The sequence below is a fragment of the Pseudopipra pipra genome, chromosome 3, assembly GCF_036250125.1.
Source record: "Pseudopipra pipra isolate bDixPip1 chromosome 3, bDixPip1.hap1, whole genome shotgun sequence".
NCBI classification, from domain to species: domain Eukaryota; kingdom Metazoa; phylum Chordata; class Aves; order Passeriformes; family Pipridae; genus Pseudopipra; species Pseudopipra pipra.
In genome coordinates, this window is record NC_087551.1 from 4945557 (window position 1) to 4972741 (window position 27185).

The 27185-nt window shown below is 47.6% G+C and overlaps 3 protein-coding genes across 19 annotated transcripts in view; 2 read left to right on the top strand and 1 right to left on the bottom strand.

The window, feature by feature from the left end:
- PLCB4 (phospholipase C beta 4) overlaps nucleotides 1-3120 on the top strand; it is a 188216-nt gene extending 185096 nt beyond the window's left edge. For all 9 annotated transcript variants that reach the window (XM_064647514.1, XM_064647516.1, XM_064647513.1 and 6 more), the window contains one exon: nucleotides 1280-3120. In XM_064647514.1, coding sequence (XP_064503584.1) covers nucleotides 1280-1368 — 89 coding nt within the window. In that variant the 3' untranslated portion in view covers nucleotides 1369-3120. The remainder of the gene's footprint in view (nucleotides 1-1279) is intronic.
- Nucleotides 3121-7000: 3880 nt separating this feature from the next.
- LAMP5 (lysosomal associated membrane protein family member 5) lies at nucleotides 7001-17124 on the top strand. The gene is made up of 6 exons (XM_064647547.1): nucleotides 7001-7374; nucleotides 7652-7824; nucleotides 8037-8168; nucleotides 8250-8355; nucleotides 9633-9821; nucleotides 15941-17124. Exons 1-6 carry the CDS (start codon nucleotides 7335-7337, stop codon nucleotides 16117-16119), a joined length of 819 nt encoding a protein of 272 aa, XP_064503617.1. The 5' UTR covers nucleotides 7001-7334; the 3' UTR covers nucleotides 16120-17124.
- Nucleotides 17125-20439: 3315 nt separating this feature from the next.
- PAK5 (p21 (RAC1) activated kinase 5) overlaps nucleotides 20440-27185 on the bottom strand; it is a 221389-nt gene continuing 214643 nt past the window's right edge. For all 9 annotated transcript variants that reach the window (XM_064647526.1, XM_064647527.1, XM_064647525.1 and 6 more), the window contains 3 exons: nucleotides 25458-25583; nucleotides 23324-23458; nucleotides 20440-22700 (listed from right to left, as the gene is read on the bottom strand). In XM_064647526.1, coding sequence (XP_064503596.1) covers nucleotides 22545-22700; nucleotides 23324-23458; nucleotides 25458-25583 — 417 coding nt within the window. In that variant the 3' untranslated portion in view covers nucleotides 20440-22544. The remainder of the gene's footprint in view (nucleotides 22701-23323; nucleotides 23459-25457; nucleotides 25584-27185) is intronic.

Consider the following 27185-nt stretch of genomic DNA (forward strand, 5'->3'; position numbering starts at 1 on the left):
TAGACCTGCATCTGCCCATTTTCACACATGCAAATATGTGTTTGCACATACAGAATAGATGAGCCCTTAAGTAGGAGCTTGTGTAGCAAAGTTGCCTGTCTAAGCAACATTTACAACTTTTTTTGGAACAGAGTTTATGTAAGTCAAGTCCCTTAACCATTATTCCCTGCATGACAGATGCGGAGCAGTTACACCAAAGAAAATATTAGCTTGGGTTGTCTCTTCCTAAACTTGTCCTAATGCTCAGGAGTTTGATTGTAAAGATAGGTGGATTAGATTGCTCTCTGGGTCAATTTATTCAGGGTCCTTGGAGTTATGGATTTAAGTAACTTCCCAGATTCAGAGGCCTCAGGGAAAATGAAGATGCTGACTCCCAGTTCCTTTAAACTCCAGAGTTTCAAACAAAACACTGTAACAGGAGGAGAAATTGTGCCTCTGTGTGTGTCTGAGAGAGAGAGGGAAAGGAATTAAAAAAACGCCCTCTAAGAGGGGATTCCCAGGCCAGTTACCATTTATACACAGTACTTTAATTCTGCCTGCAAAGCCTCAGGCACACAGAGTTTATAGCCAGATCTGGCATATATTCATTGCTGTATTTTGCATAATGCATTTGGATACAGTTTCAGGTGGATTCAGTGTGTGTAATCCCATGAAGCATATAGCAGTAGTCTAATCCTGAGGTGAAAAACACCCCCTCTGTAATCTTAAGGATCTCCAGGCCAGATGGAAATTATTTTTAAAAAAATTAATACTTAAAAAATTACTGTTCAAAAAAATCTTGCCTACTGCAAGGAATATGTTACACCGATGGATTTTAGTCATTCCTTGCCTTTATGAAAGAAATAAGTCCAGATCATAGATGAAGTCTCTAAGAATTTCAGAAATTAACACATCAGAATACTCATAGAACAGCAGTAAAGAATACATTCCCAAAGACATGTCCTGTCAGGAGAAACAGTCAAATTGGCATCTGCCTGGCATTGTTCCCCAATGCTGGGGCTTCTGCATTTTACCACACGCTGTAGAAAGTCAACCCATGAGTCCTGGAATAGGATCAAAAATATTCCCCGTGAATTTGTAGATATAAGGATTACACCTGATTTTGAAAAGAGAATGACACGGGGGAGGCTGAGGGGTGTAAAAATAATGTTATTATATATATATATATATCTCAGTGTGTTTTGCCTGTATTTCACTCAGACACTGTCATGTAGAACGTGTGCTTCATTCTGAACAAAAGGTCTAATGCGACGCTTCATGCGGTTATTTTGGATTGCAGGCAAAGGAGATGCAGCAGATGGTGAAGCTGGAAGCAGAGATGGATCGCAGGCCAGCAACAGTGGTCTGAAGCCTCAACAAGCAAATTGAAGTTGGAGAACACAGCATCCTTTTAAAATGAGAGCAAAATTCAAAATAACGTTGCCGAGGTTGAAAAGTGGGCTTTTTCCTTTTTTTTTGTTTTGTTTCTTTTGTTTTGTTTTTAAAAGGGGTTTGTTTTGGTTTTTTGTTTTTAATATGTAAAGTGTAGCTACGGACCACCAAGTCTTAAGGTTTGCATTATTTCCTTTTTTTAACACTGGGCACTGAATTTCCTTTGTTGGATTTCTGTAAGAATCTCCTTTGTTCAGAAAAACCCCAACCCGAAGATGAAGACGGTTTTTTAAACCCCGTCCCTGTGTTCCTTCCTGTGTCCTCAACAGGCAGCTTGCCTGCACCAGAATTACACAATCAGAGCCTCGAAACACAACAGATACTTTTAACATCATCTCAAATGGCAACAAAAAAACTGTAGTCGAGTTATGTTATTTACCATTTCTGTTCTCGATACCTTGTGTAGAAACCCCCCTGCTGCCAGATCCCGACAAGCAACAACTCGCCAGATGCTCAGCACCTCATGTCATCGAGCCCACTGAACTGGATCTTATGCCCAGTCACCCTAATAATCAGGATAGGAAGGAGCTGAGTTTGGGTGATTATAAATTATATTCCGAGGTATTTTCCAGGCAGCAGGCAATTGAAAGGTAACTGCGTGTATTCAGAAGTACAATATGTACAAAGTCATCGGCCAAATTCATCAGCTGCAGCAGTAACTTGACAGGATATTTCTGCAGCCTAATGATGTCATTCACAAGTGCCATATCAACTCTGTCATAATGTCTGAGAGGAGCCCATATCCTGTAAAAGTTACTGCAATGAATAACCTGAGGGAAATACAGTGTATTTGTGCCAAAACTGATCAGTGCTCTAAGGAATTACATTTTAGGCACTTTAAGAAAAGTTTACATCCTACATTGCTTGTATAGAAATTGCATTTTGATCCTGTTGCTGTAGATCCCAGATATTACAGTTCATTGTAACTTAAAAGATTGTTTAAATGGCTTTTGGCAAAAAGTTTGTAACTGTGAAAATGTAAAAAGTATTTATACACTTGGGAATTACAACATTGTAGAAAATCACATACATGTTGCCACGTGATAAAAATTAGTAAACAGAAATGCTAAGAGTATGTTTGCATGTGATACAAATGCTACTAAGACTGTAATGCCTACTATATGACCACAGTCATGCTACTAGCTGGTAAATACTGAGTAAATGTATGGCACAGAATATTGTTTGATTAATTACAAAGACTTTTAGCATTACAAGGTCTCTATATATATGTGTGTATATTAATTACGTGGGCATTCTTGATACTTGTAGTAAAAGAAAAGTACATAACTAATTTAATTTTACACAGAAGTATTTATGCAGATTTTCAGAATTTCATATCAGGAATAACCTTTTTATGTCCATTAGATATAAAAACCAATTTGCTAATGTGTTAATTTGCATGTTTCCAGAGCTTGCTGTAGTTATATTGCAAAACAATGCATGTAAGCATTCTGCTTGGAATTTGTCCATGCTGCCAACTCAAAGATGACTGCATGGAAAACTGGTAGTTTAGAACAAATCAGATTCCTGATTTCAATGTACTAAGCACCAATTACTTTGTTGTATATGCTTGTACAAACAAATTCTACATATTCCTATAAACAAAATAAATGAAAAGAGATAATTATGTTATTGTCAGTCCTGAGATGAAACTTTCAACTTCTCTAATAAAAAACTTAAAAATTCAAATCCTTTAGTTTTGACTGCAGTGAATTGCAGGGCGGTGGTATTATTAACTGCAAATTTTTAGCAAGTTGTATTTCCTGTAAAAATGTGCATAGTGTAAATATATTTCTATCACAGCTTATTTAGTCAAAGGAGTCTTTTTTTTTTTTTTTTTAATTTTATTTAAGTGCTAGAAGCATTGTGCAGCATTGGTCCTGGCAGCACTAGAGGTCTACCCCAGTACAGTGTAGCAGCACTGCCTGGAGATGCAGCAGCCTGAGTCCAGTGTAGCAGCACAGCTTTGAGAATGCAGCTGAGGCAGAGGTCAGTGAGTCTTGAGGTGTTTAAAGCAGGGTTTAAGCAAACTTGTGATGTGTATTCAGAATTCCCACTCTGATGCCACAACCTACAGAGGTGTCTCCTGCTCCTTATAATGTTTTAAAAGACAAGCTGTGTGCTGGGAGCAGCTCTCCCTGCTCCATAAGCCGGTCTCAAGTGCTGGATGGAGCTGGGAGCAGCAGTGTTTTCAGGATCTGGCATCTCAAACAAGGCAATTTTTTTATTATGGTTTTTCTTTTAATTAAAAATGTCTTCTAAAACACAGCTGGTGGAGACAGTGCCGAGAGCTGGAATTTTATACCATTGCCTATGACAGTGGTTTCTAGCCAGTAAAGAGAAGCAAATAACAGAGCAGATATAGAGGGAACTTGGATGGTGAAGCATCTTAGGCTCACTTACAGCCTGGCAGGAAAACACTGCCCTACCTGTTAAAGAAATAGCTAGAAATGAAGGGCTTGGGTTCGGCTCACATCCCTCTCTGAAAAAAAACAAACCTGCCTGTCTTTCTTCCCTGGCAAGTGTCCTATCCATTAGGGGGAAACACGGGTTTTGGAAGGCTAGAAAATACTGTCCACAGCCCCCGTTTGAGTCTGTGCTCACTGCTCAGCCAGGAGCCAGGCATTTGTCAAGTCAGAGAGAAAATGGGCTTCTATGAAACTGCAGAGCAGGAAACCTCAGCTCCCAGCACTGATGCCTATTTTATCCGTTGACAATTTAGCCTAAAATGCAGGCAGTAATTTGAAATTAAGTGATGAATTTTGTCAGCTAAGTATTTTGAAATACTGTTTAAGTAGTATTTGATTCAAAAATTATTTGAAGTTTGGCCGCTAATGTAATGAGGTGAGAATTTCCATTGAGATGAAATAGGCTAATCAATTTGAACATTGATACCGAGTTAAAGCAGTTTAAAATGTCATTCCCTGCCGGGGTGATGGATTCCACTTCAGTGAAATTTCATCGAGGGAAGTGGCAGATTCTCCCTCTCTGAATCTCTTGAGATAAATTCAGCTCAGCTGTGATGGGGAGGGTCATGACACCCTGGCCTCACAGGCAGCCCGCTATTCTTTCACCTCCAGTAATTTGGGGGTTGGTCATTAACTTAACTATTTCCAGGTGGGGGTCCGTTTAACACCTGCACCACCTGAGTGCAGTTAGACTGCGTCACTAAAGACCCAAAATACCCCTCGGGGGCTGATTTCCTTGTAGACTCCGCATGCTGTTGCCCACGGGCTGCCTGTGAAACCGGCTGCAAGTGGCAGAGACATCCCAGAGGAGCCAGTCGGCCAGAAAACCCTGCTCCTGCTGGATGTGCCAGCAGTTGTTCCAGGGCTGCAGCCCCGCTGTCACCGTGCTGTGTGCTCCTCCCGAGGAGGCCGGTAAGAGTTATTGCTGCCTGATAGTTGGGGGGTAGGTAGCAAGGGGGATTCAACCTTCAGAGACACCCCCAGCTGTGGAGACTGGTTGTGAAAGGGCAGGTTGGGGGTCTAGTTCCATGTGATCCAGTCTGTGACCGTAGTTGGCCCCGGTCACAACATTTCAGGGCAGGTAATGGTGCACTGGCTCCCTCAGGTGAGACCTTTCTGCTCTGACCATGTTTTGGGGCTTACTTGGTTTTAGGAAATCTTAGGCCTTTCCCTATTTTGCCGCAGAGAACAGAATAAACAAGTCTCTGCAGGCTGGAAGTGGCGATTGTCCCCGGAGCTGAAGGGTTTTTTGTTGTGCCGTGCAGCTGGCGGGTGCTGGGAGAGCCGCGGTGCCGTGCCGTGGGTCAGGCTTGCCTGTGCCTCCAGCACAGCTGCTCTCTCCCAGCTGCTCCCTGCGGTACCCTCCTACACAGGCTGGTTGCAGGGGCAGCTGCTCAGAATCGTGCATTTGGAGGCTTAGAAGCTACCTAGAAACCTCAATAAGTCTGGAAATTAAATAGGGGACTAGAGGAGGAAATAGAAGGTAGTTAAATACTGGGCTCATCAGTGGAGGAACTGAGGAAGCCAGGCACTACAATTGCCACAGAAATATAGTTTGTTACAGTCAAAGAGACTCGTATATAAGATTATATTTTTTCCTTTATACAATCCCTTGAACTTATTATCTGTAGGTTAATCCTGTTTTACAACCAACACAGGTCTGACTCTGTTGGGGCAGGGGGGCAGGATTGACTCTTTATCATGAAACAGGAGAGAGAGGAAATGGTCAGAATATATTTAATACGTACAGCAAACAGAAAAGGAATTTCAACGTTACAGTTACAAAAATCAATATGTTCCTTCAGTACCTGCTTTTGAAGAGCTATTTCCCAGCAAGAAAGCCCCTATCTGCAGGTGTGTGCCCTGGCAGAGAAAGGGCAGCTGCCCACAATCAAAACTCACCTTGCAGTCCCTTGCTTCTCAAAACCCTGGACCGTTTCCTTCAGACGCCTTTTCCTGAACTAGAAATGGGAATTGGTGAATCCGCCACAGGCTCCGAATAGCTGCTGTCCCTTTGGCTTTTAACCTAAAAAAAAAAAACATCCCTGGCGTAGGGTTTGCTGCTCCTGGGACCGGTGTCGCTGTAAATTGTAAGTAATCGGATGTACTCCTGGTCCCGGGGCGAGGGTGGCAGCCCGTTAAAGCTCCAGAAAAAGCTCTTGATGAGAGACGGGGAGTTAAAAAAAATATTTCATCCTCGCATCACCAGGCGAAAGGGAGAGCGGGGAAGCCCCGGAGCGGCCTCCAGCCACCGCCTCGCACCCCCGGGGGAGACCAGCAGCTCACCCGGGCTGGCAACGCGCCTTCTGCCCCCGCAGACCTCTCTGCCGAGAGCCCGGGGGTCCGGCCCAGCCCCTGCCCCCGGGCTCGGAGGGAGGGAAGGCAGGCGCCGTTTGACGAGCAATTGCGGGGCCCCAACAGCACCACACACCCGGGGCGGGGGGCGGGCAGCCCTCCCTGCTCGGGGAGGGGGTGAGCTCTTATCACCCCACCTCACAGCCCCTTCTCCCCTCAGCGCCGGGCAGGGACAAACCCCTGTGAGCCCCGGCACAGCTGGCACTGTCCCCCCATCTGAGGCGCACACCGGGTGTCACGTCCTCCCTGCTTCCCCAAGACACCCCGCCGGTCTTGATTTTTGTTCTAATGCACCTTTCTCGGGGCTGTCGGGACCTACGGGATGGTATGTTTTATGTTACAGTAGGTGTTACGGTTCGTCGCGACATCTTAGAGCTCAGGTGTGTCGGTGGCCGCTCACAAAAGGCTGCGGGATTGCTCCTGACCTTGCCACACAAAAATAGCTGCACGTTTCCTTCTAAATTAACACGCGAAGCAGCTGTTCGGCTTCACCGAAATTAGTGACGCTCCGTGAGCAGCCGGCTGGACTAGATATCCCCTCCTCCATCCCCCCTGCCCCGCCGGCCTCTCCGGCGGGGACCGGCGGCAGGGCCCCGGGGCGGGAGGGACCCGGCCCCGCTCCCACCGCCGGCCCTGCCCGGGGGAGCGGGGTGCGCTGGGGGTCAGCCCCGCTCCGCTCCAGCCGCACGCCGGGGCGGCCCCAGGTCCCCGCGGGGATCCCCGGCAGCCCCTCCGCGGGGTCCCCACCGCCGGAGGGTGGGAATCCCTCCTCCCCGCCCGGCCGTGCGTACGCCCCGTCCCTCGGCGTGGGCGCCTCCATCAGCTCCGCCGGCATCTCCCCTCCTCCTCCTCCTCCTCCCCGCACACCCACACACTTTCCCCGTCCCTCCTCCCCGCCACTCCGCAGCAGAGTGCTTTTGCAGCCTGTGCGGCTCCTGAGAAAGGAGGTGTGTGCACCTTTTTTTTTTTTTTTCCCTTCCTCCTTTTTATTTTTAATTGTTTTTTTTCTTTTCTCCGGAGCGGACCCTTTGGGAGGAGCAGCTGCAGCAGCCGCGGCCACGCCGGGACCGAGCAGGGAGGATGGCCGGGGGGCGCCTCCCGGGGCTGCTTCTCCTCTTGCGTGAGTACCGCGGCGGCGAGTCGCGACAGGGAGCCCTGTCGCGATGGGGCAGCCTCTGGCGCTGAGACAGACCCGGCGCTGTTCGAGCACCGGTCCCACATCACCGCCCATCTGCTGCCCCATCTCCGCTACCTGCTCTGTCGCGACAGGGGCGCCCCGTCGCGATAGAGGAGCTTACTCCATCGGGTTCGGGGGTGCCGGGGGTGCTCAGGTGAGCCTGCAGAGGCTTGGGGCGAGGGGCCCATCGCTGCCGGGCTCAGCCCCTCTGTGCCCGCAGACGCCGCGGCTCGCCTGGCAGCCGAGCAAGAAGTTGAAAACCTCTCCGGGCTCTCCCCTAACCCCGAGAAGGACATCTTCGTGGTGCGGGAAAACCGGACGACGTGTCTCATGGCCGAATTCGCCGCCAAGTTCATCGTCCCCTACGACGTGTGGGCCAGCAACTACGTGGATGTGAGTGGGGGCCGGGGGCGGCGGGGCGGCCCGGGGGGCTCCCGGGGCTCCGGCAGGACCGGGGATGGCACGGGACACACACACACGTCCGCCGGTACTTTGGGAAAGTCCTGTATCCCCTCCGAGGATTTGCAGCCGGGGCAGTGGGGGGGCCGTGGGTTCCCGGAGGAGCCCCGGGGCCGCCCCCCTGAGCCCCCGCTCCCCGTTTCCAGCTGATTACGGAGCAAGCCGATATCCCGCTGTCACGGGGCGCCGAGATGAAGGGCAAGTGTGGCACTAACGAGTCGGAGCTGGAGCTCTCCTGGCTGGAGCAAGCGTACACCCTCAAACTCTTCTTCCTGAAGGTACGGGCTCCCCCGCACGCCCGGGAGCTGGGGAGGGGGCGCGCCGGCGTTGCGGGGTCCTGACCAGCCCTGTCTCGGCAGGAGGGGCACAACACGTCCCGGGGGCCGGAGGCGTTCTGGAGGCTCAGCCGGATCCAGTTCACCTACGACACCTCCGAGCGCACTTACTTCAAGGACGCCGTGAGCCGTAAGCGCCCGGGGGACGGGGTTTAAGGCGGATCCCGGGGGTCTGGCGGGCACCCCGCGGGCTACTCGCCTAAGCACAGCTTAACGGGGAAGACCTATACCCGCCCGACAGAGCCGGGACTAACTGCCGGGTTTAAACGGCGAACTATTTTTTTTTTGTGTCCCCCCTCCCCTTTTTTATTGTGTTTAGTGACCGCGGTTGCCGTGGGAGGAGAGCCCAGCTCTGCCCGTGTGCTGCGCTGCCACAGGCTCTCCGGCGGGACCCAGGGCCCGAGGGGGTGGGCAGGGGGCCACCTGGGCTGAAAAAGCTTGTCTCCTCTCCTCTGGGAGATGGCTTTTAAGGTTAATTATTTCCTCACTTCTGATGGTGGTTGAATAGGTGGGAAGGCAGCGCTTTCCCAGGATAACTATGAGATTGACATCAGTATAATACTCCTACACACCTCTGCACCCAGCAGCCTCCTCTTTTCTCGCTGGTTTTCCGTTCTTTTGGCTTTCATTTTGTTTTTATTTCATTTCTGCTCAGAAATTAGTTGTCTTGTATCAAAAACTGAAATACTGTCATCTGCAAATCATTCTTCCTCAGGATTTTCAAACTCCAGTGAATAGCGGGCTAAGAGTTTGTGCTGTAAGATACAGTAGATATGGGGCTGTTTTCCCACTGGTGTTTCTACTGTTTGAGTCCCCAAAACACGGTGGTGGCCATGCCTCATCAGCTTCTGCCAGTGTGAAACACTGATTGCTTTTCTGTGCTGCTGGAGGGGAACAAAGGGCTGCAGAAGAGCGGGAGGTGGAAGGCATCCCTCATTCCACCTTGCTGAGCCACATTCGGCCTTCGTTTGTGAAACGAGCTTGACGGGAAAATATTTTATTGTAACTTAACGCTTGGGTGAGATGATCATGTTGTAGTTTCAGGAAAGGCATTATGGCCTGTTTTGCTTTGTAGCGTGGTCCCCAAATTGCATCGCTCCTTCCCACCTGAATTCCGAGCTCAAGTGCCGCTTGAGTAGGAATTGCCGCTTCCCAAATGTGGGGAGTACAAGCACAGTCCCAGGCTAAAACTTGGACGTGTGTCAATAGAAACCATTCCTCCAGCTCCACGGGCCCCAGGTCCTGCGACAGGAGCGCGGGTGGCGGTGCTGTGGGAGCAGCAGAGCGCGCGGGCGCCGCATTGCGCACCGGCTGCGCTCCCGCGTGTGCAGTCCATTGCCTTTGTCACTAAAGTCACCTCGGGCCCCCGGAGATGGGACCTGACCTCTGTTTGTGTCCCTTGGCCAGCCGGGAAGCACACGGCCAGCTCGCACCGGCTCTCGGCCCTGGTCACCCCCGCTGGGAAGTCCTACGAGTGCCAGGCCCAGCAGACCATCTCCCTCATCTCCAGTGACCACCAGAAGTCGGTGCAGCTCCTGCTGTCGGAAGTGCGGCTCCAGCCCTTCGACATCCCCGCGGATTTTGTCTTCAGTGAAGGTAAGGTGAAGGCAAGTCCTGTGTCCCCAAGATGCTGATGCCACCGTGGCCTTTGGGGATGTTGCGATGTGCTGAAGGAATTTGTGTCCCACCTTTATCAGAGCACCATCCTCTCACTCCAGCTCCCTTATCAGTGCTCCCTGCAGTCCCTCCAACCCATTCCCTGCCTCTGTGGCCCTCCAAAAACCTTTACAAATTCAGCCTAGCTGCTAAATCATGACCTGTCATTGCATGTACGTTGGCTTCTGTGAGGACTTGTAGAGCCAGGTTGCCAGCAAGCCGGTCCCTGGGGAGTCCTGCAAGGCTTAGGTGTCTCCCCTGCAGCACAGAAGTTGCTTCAGCACAGCTCCAGGGGTTTTTTAGGGCTGCTGCACACTGAGGGAAAACCTGGGGCTGTGATGGCAGGAGATACTTGGGATGCATGTTGCTGGCTTCAGTTTGATTTATGGTCATTGTGAGGGTGAAGGAAGCGTAGCAGGGACTTCAGTGAGGCGCCTCATGTGCCAAACACAAGGGATGTCATTGCTCTTCTTGGGTTTCTCTAATGGTAATGGTGGATAAAAGAAAATGTAAGTTAAGGCGTGCTGTTTATATCAAAGGGTTGTACTGGAGCCAGCAGCAATACTGCCATGGGGCAGAATTCCTGCAGTTTTGCCTGCCTTTATCCTGAGGAACCCATGGTGGTCCTGCTCCCTGACTCCCCCTTGGCTTTTCCATCAGGTTGAATGAGGGAATGCAAACATGCTTACCTGAATTAGGTGAGACTAGTCCCCATTTTATAGCACTACCTTATCAAATTAGTTAAGTCCGTCAGTGTAACAAGATGCAAATAAAATATGTAATAGCCAAATCTTTTAATAACAAGCTAGGAAATGGTGGTGTTATTTTCAAGCCCAGCATTAAAAACGTGTCTTCATTATTTTGCATGTGGGAAATACATTAGCACACAATAAAAACCCAGCAGTGACTGCAGAGCCGAGCACTGGCACTCATGACTCGCCTCCTCTCACCGATGGAGTAAATCCGTGCTGTTACGTGTGCTGGCTCGGGCAGAGCTCTGCGTGGCTGGATTACTCATGGCAGGGCCAGTGTAGTATGGAGTAGGTTTTACATGTGGGCAGGCGCTGGAGGGCTGAGAAAAGCATATTTAAAATATGCAGGTTTGGACTCTGTTTGAGCTGCTGTGTCTCTGTGATACCAAACTAGAGAAGTCTGAGAGCTCCCAGCTAAAACAACAGAACTCAGGGCTCATTGCCAAAGGAATCTACCTGCCATTTTCATGATATGCTCTTTCCTGTCAGGCAGTAAATTTGTTGCTTTCTCTTTTTTTTCCCTTTGTTGTAGTTTTTTTTTTTCTTTTTCTCCAGGACACAAAGAGACCCTGGTTGGTTTAGCAATCTTTAAACCTGTGTGGGCAATTCCTCCTCCGGAGGAAAGCGCAGCTTCTCTCTTTGTCAGGCTTTGTTTTTTTTGTTGTTGCTGCTCCCCTTATTCAATTACCTTTATTTTTGTCGAATTCCACTGGAAGTTAAATAGCAGAGAGCACCTGGAGAGGGTGGTCAGAAGTGCCTGAGAGGTCATTTATCAGTGAAGCTTCACACAGTCCCCACCAGCCGCGCCGACGAGCTTGTCCGCGGCACACGCATGGCAAAACACGATCCTTTGTGGGGTCTGAGAACCACTGCCAATCTTAAATTACAGTAATTAGCCTTCTCCTTTTTGGTTCATTAATTTCCCATTAGGTAAAATTCCTATTAATTATGAACAAGCTACAGAACACTTTAAAATATTTTAGAATAGGGAAAGAGACCCACTAGAGCAGAAGAATCACCGAGACGCAGGAGGGTCAGGGCCCTTTCACCACAAAGGACTGGGGGAAAGGTTTTTTTTCAGTAGTCCTGACACTGTTCTGCCAGGGATAGATTAAAAATCTTGTAGGTACTGATTGGATTGCTTTTATTTTTTTGAATGCTTAAACTCATGTGCTAAAGTATCATTTTTCTTTTTTTTTAAAGACACCACTTCCAACCTTCACAAATCCAAATATATATATATTTATTTTATGTTTTTCAATACAGAAGCAGCAGAACATTTTTTTTTCATTCAGAGCTTGGTAATTTATTTTTTTAATGGGGAAAATGTGTATATATTTTCAGCTTTAAAGATGAGTAAAAAAGATGAGCTGGATCAAGAGGGTGCGAGGAGAACATTTAAACTGACGAAAGAACCCCAGAGAAATTGCCAGCTCTTTTGATTTTTATATCTGTACGTGCAAATGTAATGCATTATGGTGGAAAATACAAAGGGATACAAAGGCTGAGAATTAGAGACTGGGATCCTGGGAGGTCTCAACTCCCTCTGAGCCACCCCAGTTGAGGGCCACATTTTCCCGAGGGTCCTTGGCACCAAGGTGTGCAGCCACATTTAAAAAAGCACCTGATCTTTCTATTTTTTTCTTTTTTTTTTTAATCTAATTATTTACAAACACCCACCTCAAAAATCCATCTTGTCATGCCCATACATAACTGGCCCGTTTTGTCCATCCCTTTGGACAAATCCCCGTGCCAATCCTCAGGCTGGCATTTGCGGCTGCCGGGAAGGCGCCGTGTGTTTGTTGCCGCTGTTTGCTCTGCAGAAGGATCTGAAACAAGAAAATGGGCCCGTGAGGTGGTTTCGTAGCCCTAGTACAGAAATTGGACGAGCACTCACCATAGAAACGGCGGCAGTGTGTGAGCCTGGTGCTGCAGCACAAGAGAACAATGAGCAACGTACCTAAACGCCTCCTTTGTATCCGTCTGCAGCCCGTGCTCCGTGGGGCAGGGACCAGGGACTGCGGGGTGGCACCTCTTGGGGGAAAAAGGGGCAGCCCTGCTGTGTTTGGGATGCGGCAGAACTGCAGCCTTACCCCAACTTTTAAGGGAATTAAATTTGCCAGGGACCGTTTTGCTTTCCTGGACTGAGGGTAGATCCCATCGGTTTGGGAAATTTTGAGATCCCTCTGACCTGGAGCAAAATATGGGTGAAAATTTACCAGAAAGGGCCGTTCTCCTGCAGGATCATTGATTTAAAAATAGATAGCAGTTCCCAATGCAGTGGTGTTTCATTTGTCGTGCATAACCAGCCCACCTGCCCACACTGTGCTTGGTACCTGCCCACACTGTGCTTGGTGGGGTTGAATGTCTGAATCTGTGTCTGCCACGAACTTCATGCAAACCCTTCTCCCCTCCTGCTCCCTCTTTGCCTTTTCCTTGACCAGGAATGATACCTTCTGCCTGTCTCCCCGCAGTGTTGTGCACCTCAGTGCCTATGGGGTGAAAAATGCTGTATAAATGTTGAAGTACGTTGTTACAAACGTGAAAATGTTTTTGTTTGTTGTAAAATGACGCGTTTTAACATTATACTCATGTTAAAATACAAAATTCATCCTCCTAGCAGTCAGCACCTGGAGAGCCTGAGTCCTGCTGCTGGTGTGTTTGTGCTGAGCACTTGCCAGTACCTCTGTGCTGGGTGGCCCCCAGCCCCATTCCCGTTCTCCCCACAGTCTCCAAAGAGCCCAAAAGGGATGCCTGGTGGTCTGCTCCAAAAGGAGAAGATGGATGTGTGTGGGGAGGAGAAGGTGCTGGGAAGGCAGGAGGCAGCTGGTGTGCAAGGCTGCCTGCTCTGCCTGGGGTGGTGCAGCGGGTCCAGCTGTGGAGCAGCATGTTTGGGGGTGAGCTGCTGGAGACTGCCAGCTTTGCTTTGCTTTTTCTTTCCTTTTTTTTTTTTTTAATCCTCTTAAAAAAGTGTCAGGATGAAGAACTATCTTCCTTGGCTGCTTGCAAGAGTTGACACCTTTTTGAGTTGTGACTCAGACACTTAAATACAGCCGTGGCTTCCTGGGGACACCAGAGCTCTGGCCACATCCTCTGGCATATTTTGTGCTCTGCAGCCAGTTTGCTTTGGCAAAAGCTGGGGGAATTCAAATGTTACGAGCAAGTGCTTTGCAGTTGGGTCCATTCTCTGCATCACAGCAGTGGTGCTTTGCCTTCTTCACTGGCTGCAGACCCTCACATTCACCCCATTCTCCTGCAAATGCAGCATCACCCTCGTGTAGAGAAAGTGCATGGGCAAACCTGGTGTGTTTGAGCTGAGTGGAATGCCCTCAGTTGGGTTTACAGCAGGCTGCTTTCCATTTTCTGTAGGGTTTAAGCTAAACCACTTTCAAAGCAAAAATCAGAGTCCAGCTGCTGTGAACTCCTGCTAATTAGCACCTCAGCACACCCTGGCCTGTTAGGTTGTCTGTAGGTGGGTACACAGGAGCTCCTCTAGCATGGATTTTTCCCATGGTGTTGCTTTGTATCCACACGTGGGCAGCGGGGCTGTGGGGTTGGAGCACCCCTGGCCCCACAGCTCTGCCCCGTGTGTGGCTTTTCCTGCAGTCAGCTCAGCCTGCTGGTGTGTCTCTGTGAGTTTGGTCAGGCCTTAGCGTCCTAAACTGGGAAGACTTTCATAAAGCACTAGAAACCCAACTTTGGGAGCTAAATAATAATAATCAGGATTCCCCCCCCCCCCCCATTCTCCTTACTACAAACAAACAAAACCCCTGCATTGCAGCAACTGCTGAATCGCCTGTACCACAGTCCTGGTGATTAATCACTCCTCTGGTGAAACTGTGAGCAATTGGAACCGAAAAGGACATTTTTTTTGTTAGACTACATTTCACTTTTGCTTTTTTTTTGTTTCACTCCATTTACAGCTTGAAACGTTTCCTGGTGGCACCGCTGTGAGCCCGGTGCTGGGAGGAGGCTCCGCTCCAGGACGCACCGGAGCTCCTGGAGGTGCTGGCACTGCTGGAGACAGGTCCCTGCTGTCACCTCCTGCCTGGGCCTGGGGGAGGTGTCTCTGGGTTTTTCCTGCTCTTTAACACATGGCATTAGATTTGCAGAGCATTTGCTCTTCCTGGTTATTGCAGATCTCGGTGTCCTGCAGTGAGCTGCCTGGGGAACCCATCTGGACAGTCTTTAGTGAGGGCAGGAATTCGTGGTGCCCTTTGTATTTGCTCATCTAACACTCAGCCTTTTTGTTTTTCCATTTTTTTTTCCCTAAAGTTTTCATTGTTTTCAGCACATTCCTAATACTATGAAGATGATTATCCAGGGGCCAGAGAACATAACCTTTTTTTTCCCCCAGAGTTAGAATTTTTGTTCTTTCTGTCCTGGCAGCCCCACCTCAGCAGTGTGGGCTCTGCCTGTCCATCAGCATGGAGAAGCAGCAATCCTGTGGGGAAAAAAGTACAGTCAGTCAGGCCTGCAGCAGACTCTGGAAGTGTAAGGGAACTGAACTGGGATTGCCAGTGTAATGTGTTTCCTGACCTTGGTGGCCTTTACAAGCACAACAGAAAAGTGTTTTCGCCTTGTAGCTGTGGTTATTAATATTTTCTAGAGGTTTATCAGACCATGGCAGAGACTCATCAGCAGAGGGAAGAACACTGGGGGGCTGGTGTTGTTTCTGTGAACAACACGGGGTGCCAGGATGCTGTCTGACCACAGACACACATTGTTCTGCCAGGCTGGTGAACTCCCTGTGGGGAGCACATGGAAAGGGGAGAGCGATGCTCTTAAACCTCTGCCACCTTGCAGATGGGGGGGGAAATCTCTGAATGATGTGCAGGGCAAGTCTGATGCACAATTAAAATCTGAGTGACGTTGAGGCCTCATGATATCATATTTATAGACTCTATAATTAAATAAGCAAAGCAGATCTTCAGCCACAGTCAGGAGACACATACTATTGCTGTCCCATTCCCAGCAAGGCCATTGATGTGTGGCAGAGAGGTCTGAACAGGAGCTTATGGGCATAAAAGTGCTTTTTTTTACACTGTGTGGCTGGTTTGATAGATGTTACCTCTGCCTCCCTCCCTGTGTTGACTGTGATTTCACTTTCCTCCAAAGCAATTGATTTTCTCCCTGGGGCTCCAGTGATGGTTCTGTCACTGTCTCTCCTTGCTGCTGCAGCTGGTTTTGCTGTGCAGGGGCTCTCTCATGGAGCTGTGACTCCGAGGAGATCAGTTGGCCACTGCAGCAGTTCGGATTTGCAGGGTCTCATTCATGGCTCTTTTCCTTTTTTCCCTTTCCCTGCAGAACACAAGTGCCCAGTGGACCAGAGGGAGCAGTTGGAAGAAACCCTGCCTCTGATTCTGGGCCTGATCCTGGGCTTGGTGATCGTGATCACCCTTGGCATTTACCACATCCACCTCAAGCTGACAGCCAGCCAAGTGCAGATTCCTCGGGACAGATCTCAGTACAAGCACATGGGATAGGGAGCAGGATCGAGCAACCCGAGTATTCATCAGGTAGAAAAAGCAAAAGCACTTTTTTTCCTGTGGGTGAGGAAAGGTTATGGGGGGGCAAGAGATGGTATTCACAGCACCTCATGGTGAGCATTTCATGGGGACACGCAGGTCAGGGCCGGGCCTTCACTCAGTCAGGGCAGAGTCTGTAAGAGGACTCGGTGTCTGATGTGAGGTGTCTGTGGCAGTAGGTGGTTTGAATACCTTCTTAAGCAGCTGGGCTGATCATCTGGAAACAGAAATGCTTCACATGTCAAAGTTTAACATTGGGAGCAAAATTAGCTTTTTTTTGTTCTTTTTTTTTTTTTTTTTTTAACCTCTCCCCTGCGCTGCTCTGGGAAGTGTTGAGCCCTCTCTGCTCCTGTCCATGCAGGGAGCAGGGCTGAGGGACAGAGTCCCTTCATTCAGGCCCTTTAATGAAGGGACTCAAACCACATTCCTAAGTTTGCACCCATGTTAAGGACAGCATGGAGGCAAATACAGGTGTGTTTTGAAAAAAAAAAATTAAAGGTCAGAACCTGGAGCTGATATTAATTGGAGTAACTCCAGTGGAGCAGATCACAGTCAGCTGTGGAGCTGACCCCACACTTGAGATCGAGTGAAGAAAGTTTGTTTTTGCTTCTTGAGCCACATCTGAACTCAACTTTAAAAAAAAAAAAGTTTAAAAAAAAAAAGTATTGATACACAAATTATAAAGTGCCGTGCTACTGCAAGTCAACTGAGAAATGCTTCTGGCTGGACATCCTGCACGTATTGTGATTGTTGTTGAGATGTTACATTGCTACCTGCAACTGATATTTTCACAACAAAACAAAACAAAAAAAAAAAAAGAAGAAAAGAGTAATGTTCAAGTTACTATGCAGATTATTCAGGTATAATCTAATGTAACAGAAAAAAATATAAGGGAGTCCTCGAAATCTATCCTTAAATGTAGACAATTTTTAAAATTAATTAAAACATGTACATACATAATAACTTGATTTGCCTTCTTCTTTTGAAGTGATGTAATGCTTTGTCCTAACTCCATGATACCTCATGGAATTGGTGCAAAAATACCTCTTGCTGAGTGGATGTTAAATGTAGGATTTATTCTAGCAGGAGTTTTGGAGCAGATGGTTTGGTGAAGATACGGTGGTGGTTCAGTATTCTGTGATTTGTTGGTTATTTTTAATATTACTGTAATCTCTTGGTTGCTTTTCTTACATGTTTTGTGGGCAATGGTGTTTCAATCTGGTACTGTCCAGTTTCCAGTGAAGCCTTTGACTTCCCTCAGCAGGAGTTAGTCCAGGCCTTTAGTTAACTTAGGGTATGCAAAATACTTTCTTGTTGATCCAAGAAAGTGCTGGTTTGATCCAAGCAGTGACTCAGACAGACTGTCCTCTTTCTGCTTAAACCCAAATAATAATCAAAGAAAAATAGTAATTTCAATGCTGTGAAATGGAAGAGGAGAAACTTCACTGGCTTTTAATGCTGTAGCCTCCTCCAAAATTTACAGGTTTTTTTGTTGAAGGTGGATGCAGCACGAGCCTTCCTTTAGTCTTGTCTTACTCCTGGTCTCATTCCTATATATTATGCTTGGCTTTTTTTTTCTCATTTGGATTTAAGAAGCAAAATTATTGCACTATTGGTGCTTGTGGCTTTGCCCTTTTCTTTCAACACTCCAGTGAAAGTGTTCTGGGCAGGCTTTAGCTGACCAAGTGCCACTGCCTACAATGAGCTGATTATTAAAAAAAGGTTGTTTTAGAGGCAGTTAGGAAAAGCCAGAGGTAGCAGGAGGGTGAATAAAAGGATTAAAGGTTCATCCTCAACAGAGAGGAGCCACAGTTATCAGCTTTGTCCTGCCTCACCCCTGTCTGCCCTCCAGCCAGAAAGGCTCTCCCAGCCAGCTCCCATCAGCCTGGCACATCTGCTCCTGTATTTGACATCCAAAAGAATAATGGGATTTAAAAAAAGGAAGCAAACAGCTGAACTGCAGATGCCAGAGGAGCCCCTCCATGGTCGTTTGTCTCCCGAACAGCACACTGTGGCCGGGTGGCTGCAGGAGCGGGATATTGGGATGGCCCCGTGTTTGAAGGCAGCGAAACCTGGGGCTCGGCTGAGCTGCCAAGTGTCACTGTAGGAGAGGCAGTGGCTGAGGGATGGAGCTGCTGGCTGGGGATAATATCCCCAGAGTGGTTTGGGAGTTTGTGCCTTGCTCAGCTGAAGCTGCTGGTGGGTTTTAGCCTTTAGCCCTTGTGTGTCACGTCGTTGCTTCTCCCCCTGCAGAAGGTGAGCGAGACCCGCCTGGTGTAACTGGGAGATGCTCTCAAACACCTCAACATGTGGTTAAGGTGGAAAAAATGCTAATTTATGGTCGACTCTGCAAACTGATTTTAATTCACTCTGCAGTGACCCTGTTGGGGTGGTCACAGCAGGGCAGCTCACAGGAAGCTGTCCTTGCCTGATCCTGCTGCTTGAGCCCTGGCCAGTGCTCTGAAGTGGGGCTGACCCCCCAAAAAGCTGGTGCAGCTCCTGTGACCCTCTGCCTACAAACATCAAGAACTTTTGTTGCTTTTCATGTCAGATGATGGAGGTTTCCCCTTAGGAAGCTCCTGGCATTGCTTTCAGGTGGAGTGTGTCTGTAAGCTATTAGTTGCATGAATACAGTAATTAGTTTTGTTTGTTTTCTGAATTGATAGCAAATAATTTTTTTGTTGGATTGAAATGTTTTTCCCTCTCTTTTGGGGGGAAGAAAGGAAATAGAAACAATAATTTCAGCTCACTGGCAGTTTGTGTCCCAGACTGATGTATGTTGTATAAAGAAAGTTATTTAGGATGTTGGGTGAAACCCCTTTGAATATTTTAATCTTTTCCATCCTTTTGTTAACATTTACTGAATTTGATCTGAATTTTCCATTGCTTAAGGCTTTTCAAGCCTATTTATGAAAAAATTATTTATAAGGTTAAAACAGCTGTCCAGCTTCCCTCCTGCCCATTCAAGCTACAGCAGCATCTTAAGGATGGCAGCACTTTATTGTGATTTAATTTTATATTTATCTTTCATTCATTGATGGCTTATTATGGGCTAGCTGCAAATTGAATGCTTTGCTTTATATAGATGTTTATGAACACACCAGTTCATGGTGGATAAATATAAGAAACTTATCACCCTACTGAGCTCTTTAAGGACCTGTAATAATTAGGCACTTACTAAAGCAGCTGCTAATGACTTACCAAGTACTTATGATTAGAACTTTAATTATAAATTATTGATGTATTGCTAAGGAGGGGACTTACACAGCCAGCAAATGTTGCCTCTGCTACTGAAATGATGGGGATTTGTGAATGCTTTTAGAACTGTGACCTCAGAAAAAGCCATCATTCCTTAGTGCCAGGTGGGAATAAACTCCCTGGAGTACCCGGACATACGTGGAGCTCGGCATCAGCTTCAGTCAACTGTGCAGCCCAAGGTAACAGACCGTGGTTATTCCCTGCTTTTTGCCCAGCTCTGGCTTTATTTGAAGTGCTGAGGGCGAAACAGCCGAAGTTAAGATTTCTTGTTTGTTTGTTTGGGGTGTTTTGGGTTTTTTTTAGGTGATGGCTAATGTATCTTGAAATATTTACTGATGTCAGCAACCGAAAGTAATCAAGAGTAATATAAAAACCTCACTTATAAGACTTGGAGGTGGCAAATAACATTGTAGCTTCATCAGCTGACTGGTGCTGCTGGGGAAACTGGGAGGAATGTTGTCAGTAGGCGTGAGAGCTGAATGGTTGTAAGCCAAAAATTAAGGATGTGTAAGGCCCCAAAAAAAAGGGATTATTTAAGAGGCAGGGAAAGCAAGGTGGAAATGTTCCAAGAGGGACAAGTCCTTCTGGAGAACTTCATCTTGCAGAGGTGTGTGGGTGTGCTCGTCACTTCTCAAAATGCTCTGTACCGTCTGACTGACCACAGTCTGGGTGTTTTATTCAAGTGCTGGCATTGCCAACTCGTGTTGAAACATGTGGGTTTTTCTATGTTTAGAGGAGAATTGTTTATTTTTCTAACGTAAGCGTGTGTGTGTACATGGGTATGTTTGGGGGGAGCCTCTCAGAATGGTGAAATCACAGCATCTTGGTTTGAAATGCCTATTTGTCTACTATTCTTCTAAATTTAAGCCTGATGTTCTTGGGTAAGTCTTTTTTTTTTTCCCCCCTTAATTTTGGGTGAAGGAAAATTCTTTTTTTCTTATTTGCTTGGCCCAGTATTGTGGGACTGAGTCAAATTTATAAAACAGCAAAAAGGCACAGGGGAAAAAACCACACTGAAACTTGTTTATTAATTAATTTATTTAACTTGCATGTGCATTTGTCTCACCAGTAGCTGGTGTTCACAAAAAAAAAACCTTTGAAATCGACAAAACTTTCAGTAAACTTGATGAACACTGTTTTAAAGTATCTAATGATAAGAAAGTTGCAGAAAATTCTTCACTTGCACAGCCTAAAATGTGCTGAATATTGAAGAAAAAAACCCCCCACCAACCCCTTTTTTTAAATTTTTTTTTTATTTAAAGATGGTTAAAAAAGTTTAACTTTTGTGGCTAGTACTACAGTTGTGCCTGTATGCCATTGCCTGGACTGGTGCAGCCGGTTTTCCTGAGTTGTCAAGACTACAAAACAGACCCCCTGGAAGGCTGTGGGTGCTGCTCTCGGCCGGGTGGGCACCGGGAGCGTGTTTGCGGCGGGGCGGCGGGAGCCAAACACATTTTCTGTAGTGCCCTCTTAAAATGTGCAAACAGGGTTAAGAAGAGAAAGCAGAGCGGGGGGAGTAAGACACACAGATGTGAGAACATCTATTCAATGTTCCAGTTCATATTTATCTCCCTTTTTTTTTTTTTTTTTTTTTTTAAATTGCTTCTCTCCCTTCAAATATTCTTTTAAGTTTTTAAGGGCAGAACTAAAGGAGCTTCTTTATTATTGGCAACTCTTTTCTCCAGAGGAAGATCTTTAAGCAACAGCTCCTGCCAGGTTTAGATGTTTAGTTATAATTTACTACAATAAATAACAATTAATTTATCAACTATGAAACTCCATCATAAGAAAGAAACTGCGTTTTCACAAAGTTGGCTTTGTGGTTCCTTAAAGATACCGTAAAATGAGGTCAGTAAGAAAAAAAAACAACCAAACTTGAAAAACATGGCTTTTGTATCATACATAATTAAAAAGAACTAATCATTAATAAATAAAAATCATTTATCATTGAAATAATTATGAAGCACTTCTAAAAATTTTAAAGGCAAATCTATTTAGGCCTACAGTTAACATGCAAAGTCATCCAACAAATAACACAAAATTGTACCGTAGTAGTCAACTGTTGCATCAACATTCAGAAAGGTCTGGACAGCAGCACGACTTCTCCTCTCTGGCAAACATCTGGCAGCACATCCCACAGGTCTGCTGGAGCTCTGGGGATCCCGCTGGGTGATCCCTTCCCGCTGCCAGAGCTCGACAGAAACAACAGAGGCTTTTGTGGTGGCAAAACTGGCCCAGTGGTGGCATAAAAAAAGGGCTGGCTGTGACCTGGGCTGACCCTGGAGCAAAGGCAGGCTGGATGTGTTGGCTCCCACCCTGGGGAAAGGGGAGGGAGACCCAGGTGACCACTCACATTCAGCAGCAGCTCTGCCACTGCGTCACAGCCAGGCTGCCAGAGCGCCCACAAACATCACTTATCCTTGGCTCTTCAGGCTGCCGAGAGGGTGGGATAAGCGCTCTCCTCACCCCATGGGAAATCTGCAAAACCTTACAACTTCCTAAAGGTGGTTGTGGGCTTTTTTTTTTTTCTTTTTCCTGTTTTCAAAAGGGTTAAAAAAGTAGGAAACTTTAATCTTCTCAAATTCTCGCTAAGGTAACACTTATTACTTCAACTAACACAACAGTTACGTGACAAAGTACTGCAAGTTATCAAAACGGACTGTACAGAAAATTACAAACTCGTTGCAAAATACATTGCGCTGCTATGACCGAGATAAAAAGTGCTTTGTTTTGTCAGAAAAGTGTTCTTCTGAAACAGAAGTGCCGTAGCCTGCAGTGAAATTCCGGTGTTTCGCTCTGGCTGTGCTCTCCTCGTTACTTTTCCAACCTGTGCCTTTGGTGCCTTCTCCCTGGATGGCTGGGAACACAGCAGCGCTGGGGAGCGATGGTCCGTGGTGGAGCGTGGCCTCCCAGCTGGGACCAGGATCACTCCCCTGCCCCTCACACACAGGGAGCACAGAGAGCACTTCCTTGGTTTTTTTATACACTGCATTATTTAGGCAGGGCTGGTTTTCCTTCACAAGGTTTTACTCCTCCCCTGCCTGTAGTTCCCACACAACTGCTGGCATTCCCACACGGCCGTTATCCAGACTCTGCACTGACCTTTTCCCAAAAAGCTGCCGGCTTCAGCGATGCCTGTGTTGCCTCATGAGGGGCACAATGCAAGAAGGGGGCCCAGCCAGTTTGAGGAAGGGGTGCCTCAGCAGTTCCTGTGCCGTGGCTCTCTGCGAGGGCTCCCGCACCAGCATCGAGTCCAAGAAGCCCCGGAGCACTGAGGAGACCTGCAACACCACACTGGTGTTAGGGGTGGACAAAAACATCCCTTTCTGGCTGTGTGCACACTGCTTTTCTTGGGAAGACAAGGGACACAGTGATTCTGCCTATGGTAACAGCTGTACTGAGCTGAAGGACTGTGTCTTCTACACGCTGCTCATGCTGAAACCATTTGGGTATCAGTGGGGTGCAGAACAGCAGCCCCTGCATAGCTCTGCATGTGGGGGGTGAGAAAAGCATTAATGTGGGCTGAGGGCTCAGGCCTGAAGCACACCCAAAATGGGAGATGCACACAGGGTTTGGCACTGGATGTGGACGTGCAAACCCACCCACAGCAGTCCTGATGTGCTGACTTGCTCAGGTCCTGGGGCAGCTTGGGAAGCACAGGGAACATGAGGCTCTGCCCAGCTCCCTTTGCCATCACTTGCTGCAAAAGCCAAGCCAGGGCTGGGCACAAACAAGGCTATGGCTGATGGCTTTGGTCTCACATCCTCCCCGCACAAGTCCTGTGTAGGACCCACTGCTCCAGGTGGGACCTCAGAAGTTATCAGCTGGGCACTCAAATGTGTGCCTATAGTGTTATTAAACATGTCACTGCTCAAGACCTTCATCACCTAATGGGAAGTCTGACCTTGTGCATGTCCTTCACCCGGGGCGGGAGGTTGTCCCGGATCCGGCGCATGGCCTGCAGCGGCGGCTCGTTGAAGTAGGGAGGTTCCCCATCGATCATCTCTATCACCATGATGCCCAGGGACCAGATATCCACCTGGAACACACAGGCTGATCATGAACACTGCTGGTAGTGCAGGGGGGCCAACAGGCTCAGCACTGGGGCTCATGCAAAGCTTGGAGATGGCTCACGCCGCTGTCTGTGGCCAGTCTAAGCCAGCAGTCTGGTGAGCCATCACCATAAATCTTTACCCAGCTGAGAATGCTCTTGCCTTTTGAGCAGTAAGTGATGGATGACATGGATTAGCAGTGACTTAAAAACCCGGGTCTGCAGCTGGTTTAGGTGCTGTCCAGTGGAAGCCCTGTGCACTGGAGAGGCTGCACCCTCCTGCCCTGCATTCCAGCTGCACTGGTTGCAGCCACTGACTGCCCACCCCAGGCTGGCTCTGCAGTGCTGCAGCCAGGGAGAGAGCAGAGCACAACTCGGCTGCTGTGAAATCAGTTACTCTGTGTCCCCTGAAGCTCAAAAACAACAGGAACTCCATTCAAGACCCCAAGGCAAACACAAGCACTTAACTACACCCAGGGCTGCTTCCAGCCAGCAGAGGTAACACATTATATAATCCCTCTGGAAAATGATTCAGCTCCAGATAAAAAAAAACCCCAAATAACACTACTTTTTTTTTATTTTGGTCCTGGCTTGCTGCAGATCTGTTCCAGAATTCCATTTCTCTAATGACTGTAATTCCTGTCATTCGCCAGCCCAAATACAGCCAGGGCCAGTTCATGCTGCTTTTCTCTTTTCCCAACACTATCCTTTAGCCCAAATCCTTTTTCTTTTTCCCTTCTGGTGGGGAAACCTAATGTAGCCATAAGTTCAGCCACTTTATAATCCTTCCAGTGCTATTAATGGGCTAATAATACCTGATGTTATTACCCCTGGAATGTCTTCCATAATGGCACCTGTCCTGGGAGCACGTCAGTGCCTGTGGGGTGCTCTCACCCTCGGGCTGTGCCAAAACAGTTCCTGCTGCATCTCCTGTCTCAGCTCATTTCCCCTTCTCTGTGCATGTGTATTTCTGTATCTCTACATTTATGTGTGTGTGTATATATATGTATATAAATATATAATATGTGTGTATCTGTATTTTTGGCTCTATCTGCCTTGCAGGGTCGCTCTCTGCAGCTGTTACTATCAGCACTATCAGGCAGAAGCTCCTCTCCCCACGCAGAGGAGCAAAGGCAGCCGTGTCTCCTGCTGGGGAGCCGTGAGTCACTGTCACGGCTGAGCGCGGGAGAGGGGATTGCTCTTCCCAGGCTGGCAGTGCAGGAGTGCTGTGACTCAGAGCTTCCCAATGGATGGGATATGGCACTGCAGACCTTGCTGGTCTCCTCTGAAGGGTTCTAATAAAAATGTGTGGACTGTCTTTTTCAGAACAATTTGGCAGGGCTTAAAATAGCTCCCACAGACGCGCTTTCTCTACCCCTGTCTCTCAGCTAATGAGAGCAATGACTGCAAGGAACGAGCCGATGGGGACACCAGTGCTACCACAGAGGGTGGCAATCCTACCCATCCAGCTGGCTCACGTGTTTGGGACCCTGTGGGACCTGTGCCTCTGCTGGCACTCCTCCAGAGCAAGGGAATCTCAGGCTTCAGCTGGATGAAAGCAGAGTGCAGATACTGGTGTTACCTGGCTGTGCAGTACAGCTGCATAACCTGGCTGCAGGTTTGGCACATGCAGGTGTGGACACCTGTGACTGCAGCTCCAGGCTTTTATATTAAAGAGCATCAAAGGGTCTTTCCCAATGTGAAAATAAAGCCAGTTTCCTTTCCTACAGCACCCTAAGCGTAAATACTAAAGGCATTACACTAAGTGTGCTAAATGGAGTTGTTATTTAACGACTTCATCTCGGAGAAACACTTTAAAAGGAGCCGCGATGTAGCACTCTGGGGCAAACGTAATTGCTGCTATTTAGCATATCTATGTAAATGCCTTTGAACTGCACGGTGCTCCCTGAGCTCCGTGGGGTCGACCAAGGCACCCCCCAGAGGGCAAACAGCAGCTCTGGGTCCCTGCCGTGCCCCCTGCACTCACCTCGGTGCCGTAGGGCAGGCGGGATATCACCTCCGGAGCCATCCAGTACGGTGTCCCAACTAGCGACTTCCTCCTGGGAACCTCCTTGGACACTTGGGCACAGAACCCGAAGTCGGACAATTTTATCTGAAAAGGAAAAGGAAAAGCCCCTCTTGAGTAACAAGGCGCATTCCTGTGAGACACACGTGCCTCTGAAACACACACCTCTGGCTGCAGCGGGAGGTACAGGGATGGAGCTGCAGCGTCTGTCTGGGACAGGGCAGCAGCACAGTTTTGCAAGTGTGTCTGGAGACAGGAACACAGCCTGGGGAACTTTAAATTCATTAGAATGAAGGCAAGGGAAAGACGTAGGAGAGCGGCAGTGGTGTTCATTACTAACGTCATCTGTCACACCTCATTGCCTCTCCACCAGCAAAAGATGCAGAGGTGATAAATGGCTTATAATGGTTAAAAACAGAAGGAAAGCAAAAAATTCTGAAGTAACAGTCTTATAATGAATCTATTATTGCATATATATAAACCCCATGTCTGCAGTTATGTATGCATGTTGATACTCAGTAATAAACACATTCCAAGTGATGCACACCCCTCCTGGGGTGTGCACCCAGGAACATGACCTGTGAGTTTGCCAGAACACAGGTGAAGCAAGTGGCATTCACCTCATTCCCTTTTACCACCGAGAGCATGACCCAACACCCACAGAAAGCAAAACCCCTGCCAATGGTTTTTTTAAGACCAGGACCCCACACCATGGACTGTCACTAAAGAAAATGTCATCTTTATGTAGTGACAGAGCTGATTTCGGAATGGTGGGGAAAGGCACAAGACTCTTCCAAAAAAGAGTTAATGGGACCTGCTCCCTTTGCTTGGGAACTCAGGAATTAGTACTGTCCTTGAGTAGCTGTGGCAGTGACCTGAAATAGAAATAATGGCATACACAAGCACTCCGGAGAGCAGCTCTTGCTGCATCATGTGCCTACTCATACTTTTATGCCAGTTTTTTTTAACAAAGGAAATTATGGAAAATTATCACCTCCCCCTCCATGTCACTGTACAATGCCAAGGTGAAAACTCCTCCAACCCCCAACCAAAACAAGCTGGTCTGAGTGCTGGTGGCATCACCCCCTTCCAGAAACAGCTTGTTCCTTAAGGCTGAAGTCTCTTCCCCCCCCCCCCCAGGAGTTATTTGAAGGCCTAGAAGCTATCACAGGGGTTTTCCTGGGCATTATCCTAACTCCCATCACTCCCAGTTATAGGCTGCACGGGGTCCATAGGTGTATCCCACCACATACTCAGCGCCTGGGAATACAAAATGAACCCCAACAGCCCCTGGACAATGGGAGTGGGAAGTTGCATAAATGCCTGCATTGACTTGTTGTCAGCACTGATTTGTTTTCTTTTGGACTCAGTGCAGACACTACTTTTTTTAAAGCTGTGGGTGTTATTTTAAAGAGAATTATGAAATGATTGTTGGTATTTCTAAAACAATAATAGCCAAGTTCTCCATGCTAAATGTATTTTTCAGTTTACTGGATGAAGAGTGGAAGAAATAATGCGTATTTTGGAAGCAGAGTCCAATCATCTTTTGTAGGAGCACAAGAGGTTTTGCATATCTATTGCTCATTCGAGTACATAAAAGACAACGATTTTCTAAAAAAAGGTAATTGCACAACACAGCCATGAAGAAATCTGCAATGCAGATAATAAGTACTGGAGTAATGAGTATAA